The 20,177-nt window shown below is 29.9% G+C and overlaps 4 protein-coding genes across 7 annotated transcripts; 2 read left to right on the forward strand and 2 right to left on the reverse strand.

Moving 5' to 3' along the window:
• The first annotated feature begins 4,377 nt into the window (after positions 1–4,377).
• Unc-76 (fasciculation and elongation protein Unc-76) lies at positions 4,378–13,843 on the forward strand. 2 transcript variants are annotated; one of them, XM_012493448.2, is made up of 9 exons: positions 4,378–4,745; positions 5,851–6,103; positions 11,747–11,869; positions 12,031–12,187; positions 12,256–12,364; positions 12,447–12,709; positions 12,786–12,861; positions 12,922–12,987; positions 13,086–13,843. In XM_012493448.2, the coding sequence occupies exons 1-9, from the start codon at positions 4,640–4,642 to the stop codon at positions 13,100–13,102; spliced, it is 1,170 nt and encodes a 389-aa protein (XP_012348902.1). In that variant the 5' UTR covers positions 4,378–4,639; the 3' UTR covers positions 13,103–13,843. The 2 variants fall into 2 exon arrangements, with proteins under 2 accessions (XP_012348902.1, XP_086773249.1); XM_086917123.1 differs by having other exon boundaries at positions 13,196–13,843.
• Positions 13,675–14,963, forward strand: LOC105736867 (uncharacterized). The gene is made up of 2 exons (XM_031919819.2): positions 13,675–14,255; positions 14,412–14,963. The coding sequence occupies exons 1-2, from the start codon at positions 14,235–14,237 to the stop codon at positions 14,790–14,792; spliced, it is 402 nt and encodes a 133-aa protein (XP_031775679.1). The 5' UTR covers positions 13,675–14,234; the 3' UTR covers positions 14,793–14,963.
• arg (arginase) lies at positions 14,814–16,748 on the reverse strand. Its single transcript, XM_003698482.4, has 7 exons — positions 16,465–16,748; positions 16,326–16,398; positions 16,039–16,244; positions 15,638–15,801; positions 15,459–15,574; positions 15,256–15,378; positions 14,814–15,191 (listed from the first exon to the last, which is right to left on the reverse strand). The coding sequence occupies exons 1-7, from the start codon at positions 16,561–16,563 to the stop codon at positions 14,956–14,958; spliced, it is 1,017 nt and encodes a 338-aa protein (XP_003698530.1). The 5' UTR covers positions 16,564–16,748; the 3' UTR covers positions 14,814–14,955.
• A 37-nt stretch (positions 16,749–16,785) lies between these two features.
• LOC100871437 (fumarate hydratase, mitochondrial) lies at positions 16,786–20,052 on the reverse strand. Of its 3 annotated transcripts, none has more exons than XM_003698471.4 (8): positions 19,753–20,052; positions 18,804–18,938; positions 18,524–18,695; positions 18,425–18,453; positions 18,072–18,354; positions 17,726–17,988; positions 17,255–17,644; positions 16,786–17,174 (listed from the first exon to the last, which is right to left on the reverse strand). In XM_003698471.4, the coding sequence occupies exons 1-8, from the start codon at positions 19,876–19,878 to the stop codon at positions 17,046–17,048; spliced, it is 1,527 nt and encodes a 508-aa protein (XP_003698519.1). In that variant the 5' UTR covers positions 19,879–20,052; the 3' UTR covers positions 16,786–17,045. The 3 variants fall into 3 exon arrangements, with proteins under 3 accessions (XP_003698519.1, XP_012348887.1, XP_012348886.1); XM_012493433.3 differs by having other exon boundaries at positions 19,376–19,761; XM_012493432.3 differs by lacking the exon at positions 19,753–20,052 and adding an exon at positions 19,035–19,184.
• Positions 20,053–20,177: the final 125 nt, after the last annotated feature.

The raw sequence follows: 20,177 nt of genomic DNA on the forward strand, positions 1-20,177 counted from the left end.
AAAATCGATTTATCGTTACGTATAACAGAATCGTCGAATGAACCGTTTGGCTATGCTTCGAACGGAGCCCAATTTCTCTTGTTCGTATTTATCGTATAAGGGGAAAGGAAGACACGATTAATACGAAGATGCGTAAATATTTACATGGAAATAAAAAATATTTTCGTCGACGATCAATTATCGAGTTATTGTCGTCATTCGTTTAAACCCGGTTAAATTGATATTCGTCTATCTTCGATAGGATAGAATTTTGATTGGAAACGTTTGACTCGAACGAAGAGAGCATTTGTTGCACATACCTGAGAGTAATTTCGAGAGCTTTCTTCTAGCCGACTTTTCGTCGTTTTCAAACACACGCGTCCCCTTCGGTCTATCGCCAACTACGCACTGCCAACGTGAGAACAAAGTTGGAGCAATAGGGAGGGTCATTACCATCCGGCATACGGTAATATCCCTTCGACAACAACCCATAGAAAGGGTAGACCCCAGCTCTATTTTTCCATTGAATTTGATTAAGTTGCAAGATCTGCAACTATCGGTAATTGGGATCCTCGACTCGGTCGGCCGATCGCAGGAATGCCTCCCAGCATCCAGTTAAGCGTAATAAAATTAAGCAATTTGATCGTTGGTCGCTTTACGATCTACGCTATAATATTCGAGCAAGATAAATCTACGGAAATTTTAATTAATCCAATATTCGTGAGATAAACGATGGTTTAATGCCTCGATCCGGCTTATAACTCGTGATAACGATTCATTTATCCATTCCACACCAGATTACCTTGATCACCATAAATATATATATATATATATGGTGCTGATCACCACCATATATATATATTGTGATATGAAAAAAGATAAGATGATAAAATAAAATGATTAAGATTAACACGGTATAACCACAAACAATAATGAATTGCTAATAGAAGCAGCTTACTTGTTAATTGCCGCGTAATTATCGCGAACGCTTGTTTAATTGTTATTTGCAATTATATATCATTACTTCTCTTATAATTATAATGTAACAATTATTTACTTACTTATTAATGAAAACAATTATCTGTTTAAATTCATTATGAATCATGTCTGTTTATGTCGATAGAAAAATTGACGCTAAAACGAATGTGGACTGATTGTAATATTAAAATGATTTTGATCGATTGTGATTTAATTGAGTTCGTCCAAACGCCCTACGTGGTTAACATAATGATATCGATATTACGCAGCAAGGCAACACTTGCATATCGAAAGGAACGACTTATTATCTATCGTTACGTACATTATATTACATCCAGAATGAAGAGAATAAAAATTTTTTATTCCGTTTAATTAAATACTTTTTTTTTTATTTTTTTATTTTTTCACGTTTCATGTTCCAGTTTTCTTTTATCATTTTATCGCATTCCTCGTCCATTTGATTTATTTCATTCTATAGAGGAATAATGCTATATGATTGCCAATACACGAATCCTCCAATACAGCGAACAATATTTTTTCTTTCCATGCCTCATGAATCTTTTATGCCAACATCCTTTTCTTAATTGCAAAAAACATCGGTTTCCTTGCCAATACTTTTAAAATAATCATGCCATCAATTATCCAGATAAATTTTAATCGAGACGCTAGAATTTAAGTTAAAATTTGCTTTAAAATTCTTGTCGGTAGTTTTCCTATAATATCAAATATTTTTCGTTCGCAGTATCTCGATAAATACACGTTTTTTTTTTCTTTTTTTTTTTTTTTTTTTTTTGAGAAAAATTTTTAACAAATGACCGATGATGTGCTAAAAACGTAAAAATTTGATATGATTACTTTTCAAATTTTTCAAATCATTGATGAGAACGATCGATGATAACGATTTCGTTCTTGATAGATCGTATCAGAAAGTTCTCATTCATTATCTTTATTAATCATCACCATCACTTGCTAACAATACAATTCACGATATCAAGGTTAACTACAATTCCACATCATACTAATTTTTACATTCTCTGCATGACCTATATGCCATTTACCTCTTATTACTAACCCAATTCAAGTTTGGCACGATAATATTATAGATGTTAACAAAACATTTTAATAAAACGTATTTTATAACGTATATAAAATATATATACATTTTATTAATAAATCAATAGAAGAAAAGTATTATTTATTATATTAATGAATTATATTAATGTTTTTCTTCGTGAATTATCTTATTCTTCTGGTTTTTCTTCGTGTTTACGTGTTAACGAAAGAGCAGCTAAATCGAAAAATCTCAAAAACACATCGCTTTAATGATAATAATGATAATAAAATAACATCGCTTTAATAATGAAAATAATAAAATTTATTCACGTTTAACTGCTTTTTCCATTAACGAGACTAAGATACATTATCATAAATATCGTATTGAAAAGAGCAGTATTTTTTAATCGAAAATGACCAAGGTGTGGCTTTAAAAGAGGTGTGCAAATAGAAGTTGTATCTGTTTTTTCTTTAATAAATAATATACTTACGGTATTACAAGAATTATACATAATTATACATAAAAAGAAGTAAGAATCAAGAAATTTCTAATTTAGTTTAATATAGATTCAATATAGATACATATTTGAGTATTTTAATATAAAACATATACATCTAATAAAATATATTGTAATATAATACGTATATGATATATTGTATATCAATTTTTCTCTAAAATTTTATTTTGAATTTTTTATCCACTAAGGAATAATTTTAAAATAATTTTCTATAAATTTTATCTAAATATTCTACATATAGTATATAATATATTAAAGCACTAACTTTTTTAATATTTAAATTTTTTTTTTAGTATTTAACTAGTAGAGCCATCTCTTTGAAAAACGTTCAAACTTGTCGTACTATTATCGATAGCAAAGTAAACATGTTCTTGACTTGTGGCGCTATCTCTTTGAAAAACTTTGAAACTTCTTTATTGTTAGTAATTAGTAATTAAATGCGCAAGAAATTTCAATGCTTTTACGAGAGATGGCGCCACTAATCAAAGACCACTAATAAGTTTACTTTATTATCGATAATAATGTATGACGAGTTTGAATATTTTTCAAAGAGATGGCACTACTAATCAAATACTGATTTCTCTATCCTTTTCGCAAGAAATTTCAATGCTTTCCTGAGAGATGGCGCCACTAATCAAAGACCACTAACAAGTTTACTTTATCGATAATAATGTATGACGAGTTTGAATATTTTTCGAAGAGATGGCACTACTAATCAAATACTGATTTCTCTATCCTTTTCGCAAGAAATTTCAATGCTTTCCTGTGAGATGGCGCCACTAATCAAAGACCACTAACAAGTTTGCTTTATCGATAAAAATGTATGACGAGTTTGAATATTTTTCAAAGAGATGGCACTACTAATCAAATACTGATTTCTCTATCCTTTTCGCAAGAAATTTCAATGCTTTCCTGAGAGATGGCGCCACTAATCAAAGACCACTAACGAGTTTGCTTTATTGATAAAAATGTATGACGAGTTTGAATATTTTTCAAAGAGATGGCACTACTAATCAAATACTGATTTCTCTATCCTTTTCGTAAGAAATTTCAATGCTTTCCTGAGAGATGGCGCCACTAATCAAAGACCACTAACAAGTTTACTTTATTATCGATAATAATGTATGACGAGTTTGAATACCTTTCAAAGAGATGGCACTACTAATCAAATACTGGTTTCTCTATCCTTTTCTCTAGATTTATTTTCCTTGTCTATATTTGTGTTTCATTTGCGGCACTCTAGAGATGGCGCTGATTCCCGAATTTTTACCCTATCTCTATCCTTCTCCCATTATTATCTGTTCTTGTCTATATTTGTTCTGCAAAACTTATGCGCTCAAGGAAAAATCCGATATTTGAGAGATAATAAACTATTAATACTAATTAAAAAATTTATGAATATAATCCAATATATAATCCAATATTATATTATTACTTTTATATGTATATTAAAAATCTCTTCACCAACTTTTGTAATTAAATAAAATAAAGTTTCTACATTTACCATTCTGAATTGTAAAAGATTTATCAAACACAGATTTTTTTATTTCAGAACATGGGATATAAAGTCTTCATCTCAAATTTTAAGTTTATTTTGTACTTTGTCTGTGATTTATATATTTTTAATATGTTTTAATATATATATATTTTAATATAATATATATATATATTTTTAATATATATATATATATATATATATATATATATACATATAGATGTATCTCTTGGAAATATATTTATTTACTCTTGGAAGAATTATTTACTTAATTTCACAGGGTGCCTTATTCTTCAAATACGTTACTGCTAATGCTTCGTGCCATCGGCGCGCTCAGCCAGCGGTTGTCATGGTGACTAGCAATCATCTTCCCCCACTATTTTGGAATAAGCCCCCTCTGTGTCAGTCGTTCGCGAAGCCTCACAGGCAGCGGATATTGTAAAGTTGGGCGAATGGTTTTAATGTCGATTGTCTCTTTCTTTTCTATTGTCTTGTAAAAGAATCATAAAGCAAACGACAAAAACGGTGCGCCTCGGGGGCGCTGCCGCAAGTGTACGGTGCCCAATTTCATCACGGTGATAAACTTCGCTGCCGGTTCTTCTCTACACGGTCAATAATGAGGGACATGGCGGGCAAGATCGCCGAGTTGAAGTTCGAGGCACCCCTCGCACGATTCGAGGAGGAAGACACGGCCAGCTTGAAGAATATGAATTTACTGACAGGTGCGAAAGAATATACGTCGTTGTCTTTCCGTTTGCTTCTTCGTACTTGATTTAAGATGGATCTTATTATGTCAGTTATGAGTTTCTATTAACCTCGTTAAGATCAAAGTCTATTGTGATATTTTCGAATCAGAAATGTCTCTTTATTACAAATGTGTTTCATCAAGTACCAGAATCATAGGCCTAATCAATCTTTTACAAAAATCAATATAGCTTCAATAATTTTCGTTTCTTCTCTACTTTTATTTCAATCGATCTTAAACTCGTATAATTGGAAAGTGAATAATGATCGAATTATTTATGAAACAAATATGAACGCATAATTTTCTCGATGTTCTTGATTTTCTTTACCTTGACTAAAAATGGTATTTCAGTACGTCATCGGCACTATAAGCGGAAATTTCGAAATCGAAAGAGTTTCTCGATAGTGGGAACAGGTTTCGTTTGTCTTTGTATAAACGTGCGTACACGCGTAGTCACGCTTATTTTGCGGACGTGTAAATTAAATGACGAGGGTGGCTTAGTATAGGCAGCGATGAAGAAGCGACCTTCGGGCGACGAACGCGCGACAAAAGGCTACGTCATGCGTACAATTGGTGTCTAATATCCTTCATGTACGCTTTAACTCTCGTATCACTTTTCACGACATCGTAGAACATACATCGTTGGAAATCTGGCCTCGAAAGACCTGCCTCATGCATAGAAAAACGCAAATATATGAAACGCGTATATGTTTTCCGGTCCCTTGCAGAAAAATGACTGATATTTAATCCTAAAAACATTCGATCTCTTATGCGTCACTAGTATCTATGCGAAAGTATGATCCATCGTGTTTATATAACTGATAACACATCCATGATAAATGTAAATTAATATCGATTGTTTTTTAAACTGGATCTGTCACTAATTATTCCATTTAAAAGTTCTTTTTTATGATCCTATATATAAAAGTAACTTATTATCGGCTTTTCAATCTGATGTGTCCTATATCGAACTTATCGCGTTTACTTTACTATCGATTCTATTGGGAACGATGATTAATAAGCTAACATTAAATTCTAAAGATAGTACTCGTTAATAATGATTTTTTGTCTGTTATATTTAGAACAATTGCTGGATACAAGTTTAAACACGACTTATGGAGAAAATTGTAACGCAAATGAGCCAGCGACTACGCGTGAAAATGGCACTGATATTCTGCAAGAGGGGACATTCAGCCCTTTCAGCGGCAGTCTCGAGGACCTAGTTAACACCTTCGATGAGAAGATAACATCCTGCTTCCGCGATTACGGCACGAACGTAGAATCCCTAGCACCCGTGCAAGTACGAACGCAAGAAGAAATTATGAACGAATGTCAGTAAGTGTCTGAAACGTCGATATCCTTTTTTATGGAAGTTTTATATTTACACATTGTTACAATGAGTGTTATTTTTCAAAGATACATCATTACATAAAATCTGGTTATATTTGAGTTATGAGGTATTTGCAATATTTAAATGATAGTTTGTATAAACGATCACCTCAAGAGAAAATAATTTTAATTAATCAAATCAATTTGTGTAAAATAATCGGTTAGTGAATGGAAGATCTAATCAGAGATTTTTTTCATTTCCTTCTTTTTTTTTTTTTTTTTTTTATTTTATTTTATTTATTTATTTTCACCAAAACGACCTCTTTTTAACGCATCGCCGGCAAAAGAAATAATTAAGTGCGCAAGTGAAAATTACGTTAGTACGTGCGCGATTGAGAAGTTTCTATTACCCTCGGGTCACGCGATATCTCCGGTACAGTTATACCGGTTTACACGACCACGTTTGACGATTAAAAAAGTAAAGCTACTGCCGCTTCTTGGCGGCTGATCGAATAAATGAATACCCCTCGAAGATTGCCAGAGTTATCGCATTCAAATTGTCGCGTTTACCTTGAGGTATCTATTACGCTGTTCAACTCTTCGATCCTCGTTATAAAATAATGATAGTCGCATCAATTCTTGCTGAACGGAAGTAATCGTTTACGATAATCATGATGTTATGATATTAGTCTTGTATGAATAGTAATTATCGCTCTTATTATTTTATCAATGGCATAATTCAAGATATATAAAGTATGTTATTTAAAGAAATTTTTTGCAAAAAGTCATATATATAGATCGTACAGAGATGAGATGTAAATATTAAAGTATTATGATTCTATTGATTGTTCCTTGGATAATATTTCATATCCTGTTTAAGTAATCTCATGTTAACGCTTTCTTCAACTCTCGTTAAGACGCGCAAACAGTTTCACTCGATGGCTCCGGCTAAACCGATATCGTTTGAACGTAACTCGTATGGTTTCATTAAGAAGCGTTACAGGTTACTTGCGCTAAACCACCGCATTGATATGGTCCAACGAATATTATCCTCTTATTTTTTTTGTGTTATATAATTTTGTCACATTTTCTTAAAATAAGTGTATTTTTTTTATCAATTGAAAAAAGAGACGAAAATAAAATAATTGTATGTATATTTTTGACAATGATTGGAAATTTATGAATTCGTTTGAACGATTATTATTTTTTTTAAACAAAATGCAGATTTTTCTTATAAATTTGATCCTTAAGATCACAATATCGATTCTCCAACAGAAAAGTGTGCCACCACGAATACTCTCTACTTACATGACGTTTGCGGCGCGTTCTGCAGCTTTCTCTCCGCGAAGTGGACAGAACGCGTAACAAGAAAGTAACTTATCTTCTAATTAAACTATCGTTGCGCGTCGTGCATTAACAAATTAATGATCGATCGATCGATTTCTAAATTCTATGTAACAAAACACGTATTTTCATAATTTTTTCCATCGTTTTTTCTTTTCTTTTTTTTTCTTTTTTTCTTTTTTTTTTTTGCTTCTTCGCGAATCATTTTCATCGATCATAATGAATTACACAATTACTGCTTATAACGCATAGATATAGCACTGTGGATTCTCATATCGATTAGATGACAAAAAAAAAATAATAATGATTAAAACAAAAAAAAAAAGAGATAATTCCGAGAAAACTCGAAGTATCGTGAAAATGAATTGAAATACCTGATCGTTCAAAAGATTTCAGAGATTCCTGAAACATTCCCCGTGAAAAATCCATGGTATTATCCGCAATGCAGGTGTCCGTCCGAATATATTCCGCCACGTAACGCAGTCCGTGCAGGTGAAACTCAACGAAGCGCAAAATTGTATCTTCTTCGGTGTAGAATAACACGGTGGGGCTCTTAAACTCGTTTCAACTCCACCGCTTGTGCATAAATTTCTTTGAAGTCACGCCTTTCTCGAAATTCGTCTAGACATCCTGCTGCCTTTCATCAGACCGATCGTAGTAGAAAAGAAAATAAACCTGTGAAAAAGCATTTTGTAGTAGACCTAGGGGAGCTGTTATATTAAAGGGAAAGAGAGATTGCATCGCGACGAAGAATTAACTCTTACCCAATAGGGGAGGTCAAACTGACGACCCACGCATAGTTCTTTCGTGTACCTGTTTGGACAAGCGCCTACCTGAAACTTTTTTTCTTCTTCTCGTTGCCATTGAAATCTATGAACGGGGAAAATAAATCCCTTCCTTCAGATTTCTTCAATATTTTATTTTAAAATTTAACGTTTATATACGTTTGTCATAAAATTATCTTTTCGTGTAATTCTATATGACATCATAATAGGATTTTATGCATGTAGCGAATTGGATAGTTAAACTTTATTCTTGCTGATATATGTATTACACAATTACACGGTAGACTCGGTTCCAACACGTTGTAACCGCAACTTCTCCAAATAGATATTGTCACGAAGAGGTTTACTATGTCTTACCCTTATTTTACTTTTAACTGCAAAATCGGAATTGAACACGAACTCGAGTCCACGAATCGAGTGTTACGTAACGATTGAGATGACTCATCCTTCCGATAATTTTTGCCTCATTAATTACGAAGCAAATATTTTGCGAAACTCGTCTTTTGATTATTGTCTTAGATTTCACGCATCACAAGGATTATTTATTCAACGCAGCCAGCTTTTAATATATTCGTCATAAATAAATTAAAAATCATCTAAACGAAATATATCGGCCGTACATCAGTCGTTTAAATTCCATTTTCATCAGAGGAGTCATCAAAGTGGCTCCCCCATTTGAATATTTTTTTCTCGATCCAAATTAAAAGTCGATCTCTCTTTAGAATCGATGTTTCTGAACTGAACAAAGATGAGCACAATTTTAGGTTGGTCAAAATATCGAAAGTCTGAACGTTGATGAGAAGTCGAGAGGTCAGTGGCCGAGGTTCGCAGAGATCGGGCACGTGCACTCGCACGTGTCTCATTCGGCATCGGTGCCGCTTTCATATGCATGCATCAAGCCGGAAAGAATAAACGCATCCGTGCGTGCGTATCCGGCGCATTGTTCGTAATCCAATTTGTCACGAGAGGAGTAGCGTTGTTCCACGAACGAAACGCATCTCTTCTTCTTGGGAGCCAAGGTCGTGGCTCCGATAGTTGCCTTTGAACGCGAAACGGTGGTAGCCTTCTTTTCACCTCTCGAAAGACTTTCTCGCCCCGTAAGCCACGTAACTCCCTTTCCTTTTTATTTTTCTCTGGCCCTCTTTTCTCGAGATTTCTCCTATCCTATTCTTGACAACTGTGCGTCAAACGCGGCGGAATTGTTAATTAGTTGTCGCTAAAGAAATATTTCAAACGTGTATTTCATATTTTTAATATTCGCAATTGAAACGTTTATTTTGTAAAAAGCTAGAAATTTCCATTTCCAGATTTAAATGGTGAGCAGTGTAAAAATGGCGGATTGACGTGGCACGAGAAGAATGCGTAGGGACAGCCGAAATCCAGTTCCCTAGGAGGCGAGTAAGGGGTCAGTAACGCGATCGTAATAGCGAGAAATCGTGCATCGATCGAATCGTAAGGGAGGGGGGGGGAGAGGGGTGTCTCATGAAAATTTGATCTTTGTGTTTTGTTCCGATGTTCGTATCGAGCCACCCTTCGAATGGACAAACGTCAATAAAACAACGCATGCGCTGTACCGGTTTCTATATTTCTCGGCCACCGCTCTCTTTCGTGCCCCGTTTCTCTGATTTTCAATTTATTTATCTTTGTCGGTGAAGAATATGTGAAACGAGACGAATCAATGGTACAATGATAAAAAGATTTAAAGCGGAAACTACTTCGATTTCTCCACATCGCAATCCGCTTTCTATTTTTTAATATTGTTCAGGAGTCAATAGAACATTCTTCGTAAACGTTCAGTTGTTCATTGACTCCGTTGCAAATTAGCTGGGATAAATTGAATTGCAACGATTTATTAGAGTGATATATCGTCCAAGAATTTGATGTTTTTGCTCGTAAGCTGTTTGTATTATGCAACAGATAATGTACGAGGACTGGACAGGTCTCGTCACGGATCATTGAACCGAAGAATGAATTAATAAGCAAAGGGATACTACACTCGCCTTCCCGGGAATTTAATTTCACTCTATTTTTCTCGTTCCAATTAGTAGAGGGAAATATACAGAGAGATCGCATCAAAAATGACGATTGCAAGAATATATTATTCTTTTTTTCTATTTCATTTTATCATTATCATCTGTCTTCTGCATCGTTTCAATTTAAAAATTTAAATAAATTTAAAGCCAGACGAAATTGTCCCTGATCCAACGAGCCATTCTTTCATCAGTGGATCTGGTCTGGTTGTTTAGGCATTTGTTCAGAATGATGAGACTAACATGCGCACAGGATGAAGTCACTGCTTTAATACACTTAACGTTAATGAGAAACTCAAGTGGGTTTGAGTCGAATTGACCTCTATTTATTAATCCAACACCATTGACCGGTTCATCATATGTATCCTTTTATTTCTCTCGGGCGTATCAATATATCATATGAAAAACGAACTATTAGATGAAAAAAATTATAATCGAAATCGAATCAACTTGTGATCGATAAGAATAATTAAGAAGAAAAAGAAGAAGAAAAAATTTTAAAGGCTGCCAACGAACCATGAAGTTTCGATTTCAGTGCTAATTAAACCTAATCAATTCGTTCAATCTGATCGATTATCCGTAATCGTAGGAAATAATTTAATAATTTAATCGAACGAGCATACAGAGAAAAACTATGATAAGATGGACCAAATAGATTTTTATAAATTATATACGATATTATCTGATCGAAATTGTTTATAAATCGAAAGTCTGAAAAAGGCTCGTCGATAAGATCTCTTTCACGGGTGTCGATCGCGGAAATTCATTTCCTTAGAATGGGTGCATTGTTATCGAAACGAGTTAAACAGTGTTTACAATAGATCGAGGGGCTTATCTGTACGGTCTGTGTCTGTGTACTGTACGAGGCACGGGATACGCCTACGAGAGCCGAATGATTCACACAGTACACATCCTAGAAAACGGAGACTTCATCCAAACTTCGCATCTCGGAATCTTATCATATGTTTCACCACCAGTCATTTAACGCGATAATACTCATCTGGGAATCGTTCACAGGATGCATACAAACTGCTATGAAATTTAGATAACGTTCACACGGTTATTCTTCGCTCGTCAGAGTTCGATGGAATTATTCGTCTGCAACATATTGTTGTTACTTGTTCAGTTTAAAGATAGAACAGTCGGTAGCTAGAAATATGACAATATTATTTCCTCGGGCATCCTTGCACCAATTTTTAACGTATATTATTAAGCGTGTCTTTCTAGAAATCTAGATCTAATATTACATTTCGCAGTTGATTCTGAGTAATCGTTAAGAGTTCGGAATTAAAAATAGCAGCTGCTTACCCGGTTCGTAATTTTCAAACAACAGAGGACAATTCAACATGAGGATATGAGTCAGTTTATATAGTATGTATGTGCACAATTAGTAATATGCCCAATGAAATTTAATGTGTTTGGAAGAAAAAAATATTCTCTTTATCACGATCTTTAAAAAAGAGATTTTCACTTTTTTCTTTTTTTCATAGAATGTGGTGGACGATTACCGGTACGTTTGGTAACATATTACCAATCGATTGGAGTAAATCGTATGCTAGAAAAATGCACATGCCTGCGCTTAATTTGAACGAAGCTCCGGTTTCACAGGAAAGGTAAGTCCGATTTCTTATAGTCGTCTTCTTCGATTTTATTTTGCAGCTTTTTTTCAGCAACAATACATATCTTAAAACAATAAGAAGCATTTTAATATATTTTGAAAGTATGTGTAAAGCACGATTTGCAAATTAGACTGCTTTCATTTTGTTTGCTATAGACCTGAACTAGAGGATTTAAGTAGCGAAGATGAGGCTGTTGCAACTGATTTGGACATGCATGCTTTGATCTTGTCCAGTAGCACCGATACTCATAGTCCAGAGGAACCGTTGAAAACTGCCGAAGAAGTACTCCGTGAAATAGATGATATAATGCAGGTAAAAATCAAATTTTTCAAAAACTAGATAAAAATTTAAGGGAAAAAAAGAAAATTTATCTTGTGTAGGAAAGTCCATCGATGGAAAGATCTCCAGATTCTGATGGATCTTTATTAGATAGCGACGAAGCGTTGGAGAGAAGCAGAGAAGTTTTGGGCTCTCCATTGCATGAAAAAAGTATATTTAAATCGATTCAAAATAATAAACTGCATCGAAATAGACTTCATAATTCTGAATTGATTATGATTATTCATTCCAGAGTTAAAACATCTTACCTCCAGCCAGCTTAATGAGTTACTCGGAGAAATGGAATCCTTGGTGGGAGCGCTTAGCGAAACTCTCATTGCGGAACTTGCATTACGTGATGAACTTGAGTATGAAAAAGAATTAAAAAATCAATTTATTTCATTGTTGTTAGCAGTACAAAATCGACGAAGACAGCATCATGTTACAAAAAAAAGAAATCAAATGCAAAATGGTACTAGTCCTTTACCACAACATAGATCACTTCAAGAATCTAAGGTAATTTGTGATTTTTTGAAATGAATAATATATAAATAAATTTAAAATTATTTAATTTTAATGCTGTTTCTTGCAGTATTTAACTACCGTAATTCCTTACCATACAGACAGTGGCCCACCAGACAATCAAGCATTACAAGTTCTTATAAAAAGTAGGTATCGTTAATTATATAGTTATATTAATTGTTTAACTTTGATATTCTATTTTACAGTATTAAAAGCAATTAGTGAAGACAGTCCAACAGTACCTACTTTGTTAACAGATTATATATTGAAAGGTAATTAAATTTTGTGTTTTTAAAACAAATATACAAACTTAATATATTAAAATATTATTATATTTTTTTTTTTTTTTTTTTTTTTTTTTTTTTTTTAGTTTTATGCCCTACTTAGTGAGCATACTATAAATTTCTTAAGGAGATCGAAAAAAAAATGGAAAAAAAGATATTAATTATTAACAATTACAATTTGCTCTCTTCTTGCCAGTATGCTTTCAGCCGTTGTTGTGCCGCATATTTTTGCGTTAAGACGGGTGATTTTGCTTCGTCTCGAATTGTGTCTCGAACTATACTCAGTATCGATTATAGATTTATAGATAAGGTCTGTGACACTCACATCTAGTCTTACTTTATATATTATCACATGTATATTATTTTACATAAGGATATATTTCTAATATCTATGTATGCGCTCTATAAAATACCTCTTAATCTTGTATGACTTATAAAATCTTCGTTTTTGTATACATTATCATGAATTTCGCGATAATTCTGTTTTTTGTAATTTTTTGTACATAAAAATCTTATCGAAATATGTGAGCAAATTTTACTATATTACCGGAAATACTTATATTTATGTAGAAAAATATCTATTAATTTATAGATTACAACATATAAATTTATGAATTTGATGTATATTGTTGTAATATCCATGTACCTAGAATTATCTATAATAACATATCGCGCAAAAATAAAAACATCTTGTTGCTGAAATAATTATATGGATATACATTTACAAAATCTATTTATGATTATATGCAAAATAATAAAAGTATTCAACACTTGATGTATAGCAACATAGTTGTTTACATATATTAAAAATATTGTGTTTGTTAAAATAAAGAAATAAATTAAACAACCTTTCTACAATTTTTTTAAATATTAAGATTTGTATTTTTTTTTTTTTTGCTAATTAAATTTATCTATATTTTCTTTTGATATCTTCTTTTTTTTACTTTTAATTTCTATTGAATTTTATATGCATTTAATCAATAATAAAATTTCCACAATTCAATCACGTGACAAAAGTGCATTTTACAACTACTAAACGTATAAATATATTTGAAATTTATTGATGTATAATTAAATTATTAACAATGTTTATTTTCTTTTTTGACAGTTTTATTAATAATAGAGTTATGTGAAATTATATAAGTAGTTGACTAAGTATACAGATAAGTATATGGCTTGTTCTTCAAAGATATTTGTTTATCTAAGAAAATACTTATATACGAATTAATTGAACTATGAATGGATATCAAATAAGAGTACGTATTTTATAAGTATATAATAAATTATAATTATTGATTTTTAATAACAATACTTAATAAAAATTTGTTTTAATAAAACCCTAACCTAAAATTTTCATACAACGAAAATTAAAAAAAAAATGAAATATTTTAAAAATTGTTTGTTTTATATAGACACTTTCGCTACATAATTTAGCAAAAATTGCTTTTTACGGAAGTATTCTTGTAACAACTTCAGGATTGTCTTTAAATTATTTTATTGATAGAAGAATTCGAAAAACAGTAACATATAAAAGAGTACTGGGAATACTTTATAATCATGAGAAAACTATTGAACATTTGGGACAACCGATAAAAGAAGGAAAATTAAAAGTTGATCCTAATAATAAATATAATGATATCAAGAAATTCAGTCTTTATCTGAAAGGAACTAATACTAAAGGAAAATTAAATTGTGAGTATCAAGTTGAAGCAGACAATAGTGGAACCAAGATAAAAAAAATAGAAGTTGAATTTAATGATGTTCCTAATAAAATCTTTGTGATTCATGAATAGATATAACAATGAAATATATTGTTTTATTTTGTATTTCTCTTATATTTTTCTGGTATTGTTTAAAAGTTTACAAAAGCTTATTACTGTATAAACTTCAAAGAAGAATTAATATGACATCTTAATTATATTTAATATTATAAAATTATGAATAAATATAATTAATTTATTTAATTGTTGGTAATGGTATATCTGTAACACCTTTTGGAACTCTAAGACCTCTTCTACTATATCCAAAGCCAGCTTGAATAATATGTATAGCAGCTCCAACAGTTAGTCGAACGTCATATTTATTACCAATATAAGGATTTATTTCTACAATATCTAATGCATTCAATCTCTGAGTTCTATAGAGAACTTCCATTAAATGAATAGCTTCTCTCAATGATAATCCACCACGTACTAAAATAAATATAAGTCATGTTTAAGAATTAGATTGAGTATTATTTATGTGAAAGTAATTTACCAGGAGTTCCTGTACACGGTGCTTCCAAAGGATCTAATGAATCAATATCGAAACTAACATGTATTGATCTTGAATCATTAGGATCTATTTTATTTAATGCCATATAAGTAACATCATGAATACCTTAAAGAAATAAAAAAAAATATTAATGATTAATTAAAAAATGTTCCAATGAGTTAAAAATTTATATTATAAAATATTACCATATCTTTCTATATCTTCCATACCAAAAGCAGTAATACCAAATTTCTCAATAACTAGTCTTTCATAACTATCAACTTCTCTTAATCCAATATAAGCTACATTTCTGATAGACAGCCTATAATTTAATGTATTATACATTTCATTTTGATAATATTGTTATAATATAATTATGAATTACATTGGTTTTTGCCAATCCATTCCTGGAAGATGTGGCCAATAATCAGCCAATTCAGAAGTTAATAATGCTACAGGCATTCCATGAAATAGTCCAGTAGTACTTGTTTTATTTGTATTTAAATCTGCATGAGCATCAACCCATATTAGAGCTATATCTCCTTTTTTCTTTAAAAATAAAATTTAAAATAAAAATATATATAAGACAAGAAAATATAATTTTAAAAATAATTATGAAATAAAAATTATAATTATATATTAAAAATTAATAAAATTAAATATTAAAATAATAAAATTATATATAATATATAATAAAATATAATATAATATAAAAATTATATATAATATATATATATAAAATTATATATTAAAATAATGTTAACATTAAGTCTTTTTATATTATACCTTAACATGACCATCTATAGTTCCAATTCCTACACTATGGTCACCACCAATGGTTAATACTCTTCGATTTTTTTTCAAAATTTGTTGAAATTGTTCAGATAATTTACTTGTACAACCAGCAACATCACCTAAGTGTGTCATGTTATCTACCTGAGTTACATTTTTTGCTTCATATAAAATATTGCCATAATCTTTCACATCTAATCCTTATTTAATTTAAAAAAATATATATTAGATTTATAATTTTTAAGTTGTTTAAAATTAATAAAATAAATAATAATAATTACCTAATAATTCTAATTCTTTCATTAATCCAGCTTCTCTAATTGCTTCTGGACCTTGTGCTACACCTCTCTTATGCTATATTTTTATTAATACTTCATTATTCCTATAGATATTATATTATTTTATATTGCAGAATAATACCTGGCCTTTCTCAAATGGTACTCCAATAATTCCAAGTTTATTGTAATAACGATTTCCTAGTCTAATAATAACACTTTGTATTTTTCTTAAAGAATTCATTTTGGATTTTAATAATAAAAATTTAAAAATAGATTATCCACAAAATGACATTCAAAGAATGAAAAACTTCGTTTTAATTTAAAACATGTAAAATGTAATGTATTAAAATGACTGATTAATTTATACTTTTATATTATTTTGTAATATAACCCTTAAGATAACCCTCAAGAGTTATATTACAATGTGACATCATATGAGATAAATGAAGATATATTCATACAATTTATAAACTATATTATCTTGTTTATTAAATTGAAAACTACTTTCAGTTATAATACTTAATATTTATTATCTATGACTTTTAAATGATACGAATGACTATTATATAATTTATATGATTTATATGATTATATTTTCAATATCATATATTTTTTTAATACGCGATAATGATAAATTATATCACAAATGACACATATTAAAAAAATTGTTATAATAAATTATTAATAAAAAATGTTAACTTGATTTCGTTTTGTTGATTAACTTTATTTAGGACCAATCATTTCTTCAGGTTTCACCCATTCATCAAATTGTTCTGGACTTATACCATTTTTCTCTGCTGCTTCTTTTAATGTGATATTTTCTGCATGGGCTTGCTTTGCAATTTTGGCAGACTGTATTAAAACAATTTTTATATATTAATCATAACAAACATAATTAATTTTAATCTAATAAATAAATTGAATTATAATACCTTATCATAACCAATATGTGGATTTAAAGCAGTGACAAGCATTAAACTCTCATTTAAGAGTTTTTTAATACGTTCTTCATTTGCTTTAAGACCAACAATACAATTCTTTGTAAATGATGCAGAGGCATCGCCTAATAATCTTGCAGATCTTAAAGCATTTGAAATCATTACAGGTATAAATACATTCAATTCAAAATGACCATTGCTTCCAGCAACAGTGACAGCAGTATGATTACCCATTACTTGACAACAAACCATAGACAATGCTTCACATTGCGTTGGATTAACTTTACCAGGCATAATAGAACTTCCTGGCTCATTTTCAGGAAGAGATAATTCTCCTAAACCACAGCGAGGTCCACTTCCCAAAAATCGAATATCATTAGCTATCTATATAAAAATTTTATATAATGTAAAATAAATTATTTAAAATATAAATTTTTTTCAAAATTAAATATTATCTTAATGTACTTTCATAAGTGAAACTGCTACTGTATTAAATGCTCCATGTGTTTCCACTATAGTATCTCTAGATGCTAAAGCTTCAAACTTATTAGGAACGGGTACAAATGGTAAACCAGTAATATCTGCAATCCTTGCAATTGCTTTCTCTGCAAAACCTTTTGGTGCGTTTAATCCTGTTCCTACTGCAGTACCACCAAGTGCTAATTGATATAATCTTGGAAGAGTGTCTTTTACTCTTTGAATACCATTACAAATTTGTTGTGCATAACCTATTTTTAAATTTTTATTATTAAAATTGATGATTTTATAATAAATATAAAAATAGAAATCATATTATCATATGAATATCAACCTGAAAACTCTTGTCCTAATGTTAGAGGCACAGCATCTTGAGTATGAGTTCTACCAATTTTTATAATATGTTTCCATGCCTTAACTTTTTCATCTAATGCATTATATAATTTTTCCAAACCAGGAAGAAGAACCCTATTAATTTCTAAAGCAAGTGCTACTTGCATAACAGTTGGAAATGAATCATTAGTGCTTTGAGATTTATTTACATGATCATTTGGATGAACAGGTGTTTTTGATCCTAATTTACCACCAAGTAATTCAATTGCACGATTTGAAATTACCTATATAAAATTAATAAAATAATTACAAATATATTCAAATTATTTAATAATATTTGCTAATAATAAATACCTCATTAACATTCATATTAGTTTGAGTTCCTGAAATCAATATATACTATATCTCGTTAATATTAATAAATATGTACATTTAATAGAAAATATACAATACCAGAACCCGTTTGCCAAATTACTAATGGAAAATGTTCATTGTAAAGATCTCCACATATAACATCATCTGCAGCTTTACTAATAGCATCTGCTACTTTAGCATCCATTCCAAGTTCTTTATTTGTTTCAGCTGCAGCCTTTTTTAATATGCCATATGCAACAATAACACCATACTAAACAAATGTAAGATATGAATTAAAAATATAATGAAACTTTATCTTAGAATTTTTTTAAATAATAACTTTATTTATTTAAATGAAAGCAATTTTAAATTTTCTTACAGGCATGCGTTCAAAGCTATCACCTATTGGAAAATTTTGCATTGATCGCACTGTTTGGGCTCCATAATATTTATTAATAGGCACCTTCACTTCACCAAAAGTATCCTTCTCAATTCGAAATTCACCATCTGATTCCTTAAATTATAATATTAAAATTTATTACAATAATATAAATAAAATTTATTTATTTATTTATTATTTATTAAAGGAAAAAATTATGAATATATATACCATATTGAGATTACTTTATATAAAAGAACTGAATGAATATAGCCTCAGAATAAATATTTCAATAGACTAAGTTGAGGAATTCAAGGTTAGTTATGAAGTTAATATTATATAATATATCAATGTGTGTGAGTATTCAAATGTGTTGTTATGCTGTACAAATTAAATATAAAAAATATATATATATAAAATTGAAATTAATAAAATTATATACATATATAAATATGCAATATGAAATATACAAAATATAATAAAAATAAAACATAAATGTTATTATTCATATATATAAATAATTTTAAAAATATACATATTTAATTCTTTAAATAAAAATGTTTGTTTCATACCATTTATAAATTTGGTTCGATAATTTTTGATTTTAAAAAATCGTGAAAAATCTTCTTCATGCGCTGTTATGGATTAAATGTCAAACGTATTCAATTGTTATATTATAAATGACATAACAATATTTAAAAAAAATTTAGTAAAATTATATGTAATAAAATAGTATTTTTTTTTTAAATATTTTTCAAAACTATTTTAAAGTCTGATTCTTAAGCGATTACGTAAAAATATTCTACAATTAAAAATTTTTTGGCAAGAATATTGAAAGAAAATAAATGCGAAAATAAATAAATAAAATAATAAATCATAATTTACAAATTCGTTATCGAAAATATTATATTTTTAATCATAATATAAGTTTTATATGACAGATTTGTACCTTTCTCCTGCCTTTAGAAACTACTGATGTATTCAATGACAGCCTTAATGTTACAAAAGGCGATGATTTTTTTAATTCTAATAATCCATGATTATTTGATAAACATTTTAATAGATTTAACATCATTTTATTAATTTTCAATTATGTCTATTTTCTAAAACAGTTTTCTAAAATGTTAAACGATTAAAAACGAAAGAATAACTAACGTTGATTAGAATATGTACAAGGATATAAAAGCATGTAGGTGAGCAACTAACGTAGGTAAAACTTAAGCATAAAACATACCATAGTTAGATAGATTCTAAGTGAGCATAGATTTTATTGCAATTAAGAATAAACAATCAGTGATGTTATATAATATTCATTGGTTTTTATATTGTTTATTGAGTTTATTTAATATTGTAAAAAAATATAATCAATTGAAT

The sequence above is a fragment of the Apis florea genome, unplaced genomic scaffold, assembly GCF_048593485.1.
Source record: "Apis florea isolate Af1SG1 unplaced genomic scaffold, ASM4859348v1 contig_3813_pilon, whole genome shotgun sequence".
NCBI classification, from domain to species: domain Eukaryota; kingdom Metazoa; phylum Arthropoda; class Insecta; order Hymenoptera; family Apidae; genus Apis; species Apis florea.

Coding starts and splice junctions, on each gene's coding strand:
- Unc-76 (XM_086917123.1), top strand. CDS start 4,640: ATGAGGGACATGGCGGGCAAGATCGCCGAGTTGAAGTTCGAGGCACCC. Junction 12,862..12,921: donor ATTACAAGTTCTTATAAAAA/GTAGGTATCGTT, acceptor TCTATTTTACAG/TATTAAAAGCAATTAGTGAA. Junction 12,988..13,195: donor AACAGATTATATATTGAAAG/GTAATTAAATTT, acceptor TCTTCTTGCCAG/TATGCTTTCAGCCGTTGTTG.
- LOC105736867 (XM_031919819.2), top strand. CDS start 14,235: ATGAATGGATATCAAATAAGA. Junction 14,256..14,411: donor TGAATGGATATCAAATAAGA/GTACGTATTTTA, acceptor TGTTTTATATAG/ACACTTTCGCTACATAATTT.
- arg (XM_003698482.4), bottom strand. CDS start 16,563: ATGAATTCTTTAAGAAAAATACAAAGTGTTATTATTAGACTAGGAAAT. Junction 15,575..15,637: donor ATGGATTGGCAAAAACCAAT/GTAATTCATAAT, acceptor ATTAAATTATAG/GCTGTCTATCAGAAATGTAG. Junction 15,379..15,458: donor GGAAGATATAGAAAGATATG/GTAATATTTTAT, acceptor TATTTCTTTAAG/GTATTCATGATGTTACTTAT.
- LOC100871437 (XM_003698471.4), bottom strand. CDS start 19,878: ATGATGTTAAATCTATTAAAATGTTTATCAAATAATCATGGATTATTA. Junction 18,939..19,752: donor TTTCTAAAGGCAGGAGAAAG/GTACAAATCTGT, acceptor TTATAATTTAAG/GAATCAGATGGTGAATTTCG. Junction 18,454..18,523: donor AATTTGGCAAACGGGTTCTG/GTATTGTATATT, acceptor TATTGATTTCAG/GAACTCAAACTAATATGAAT.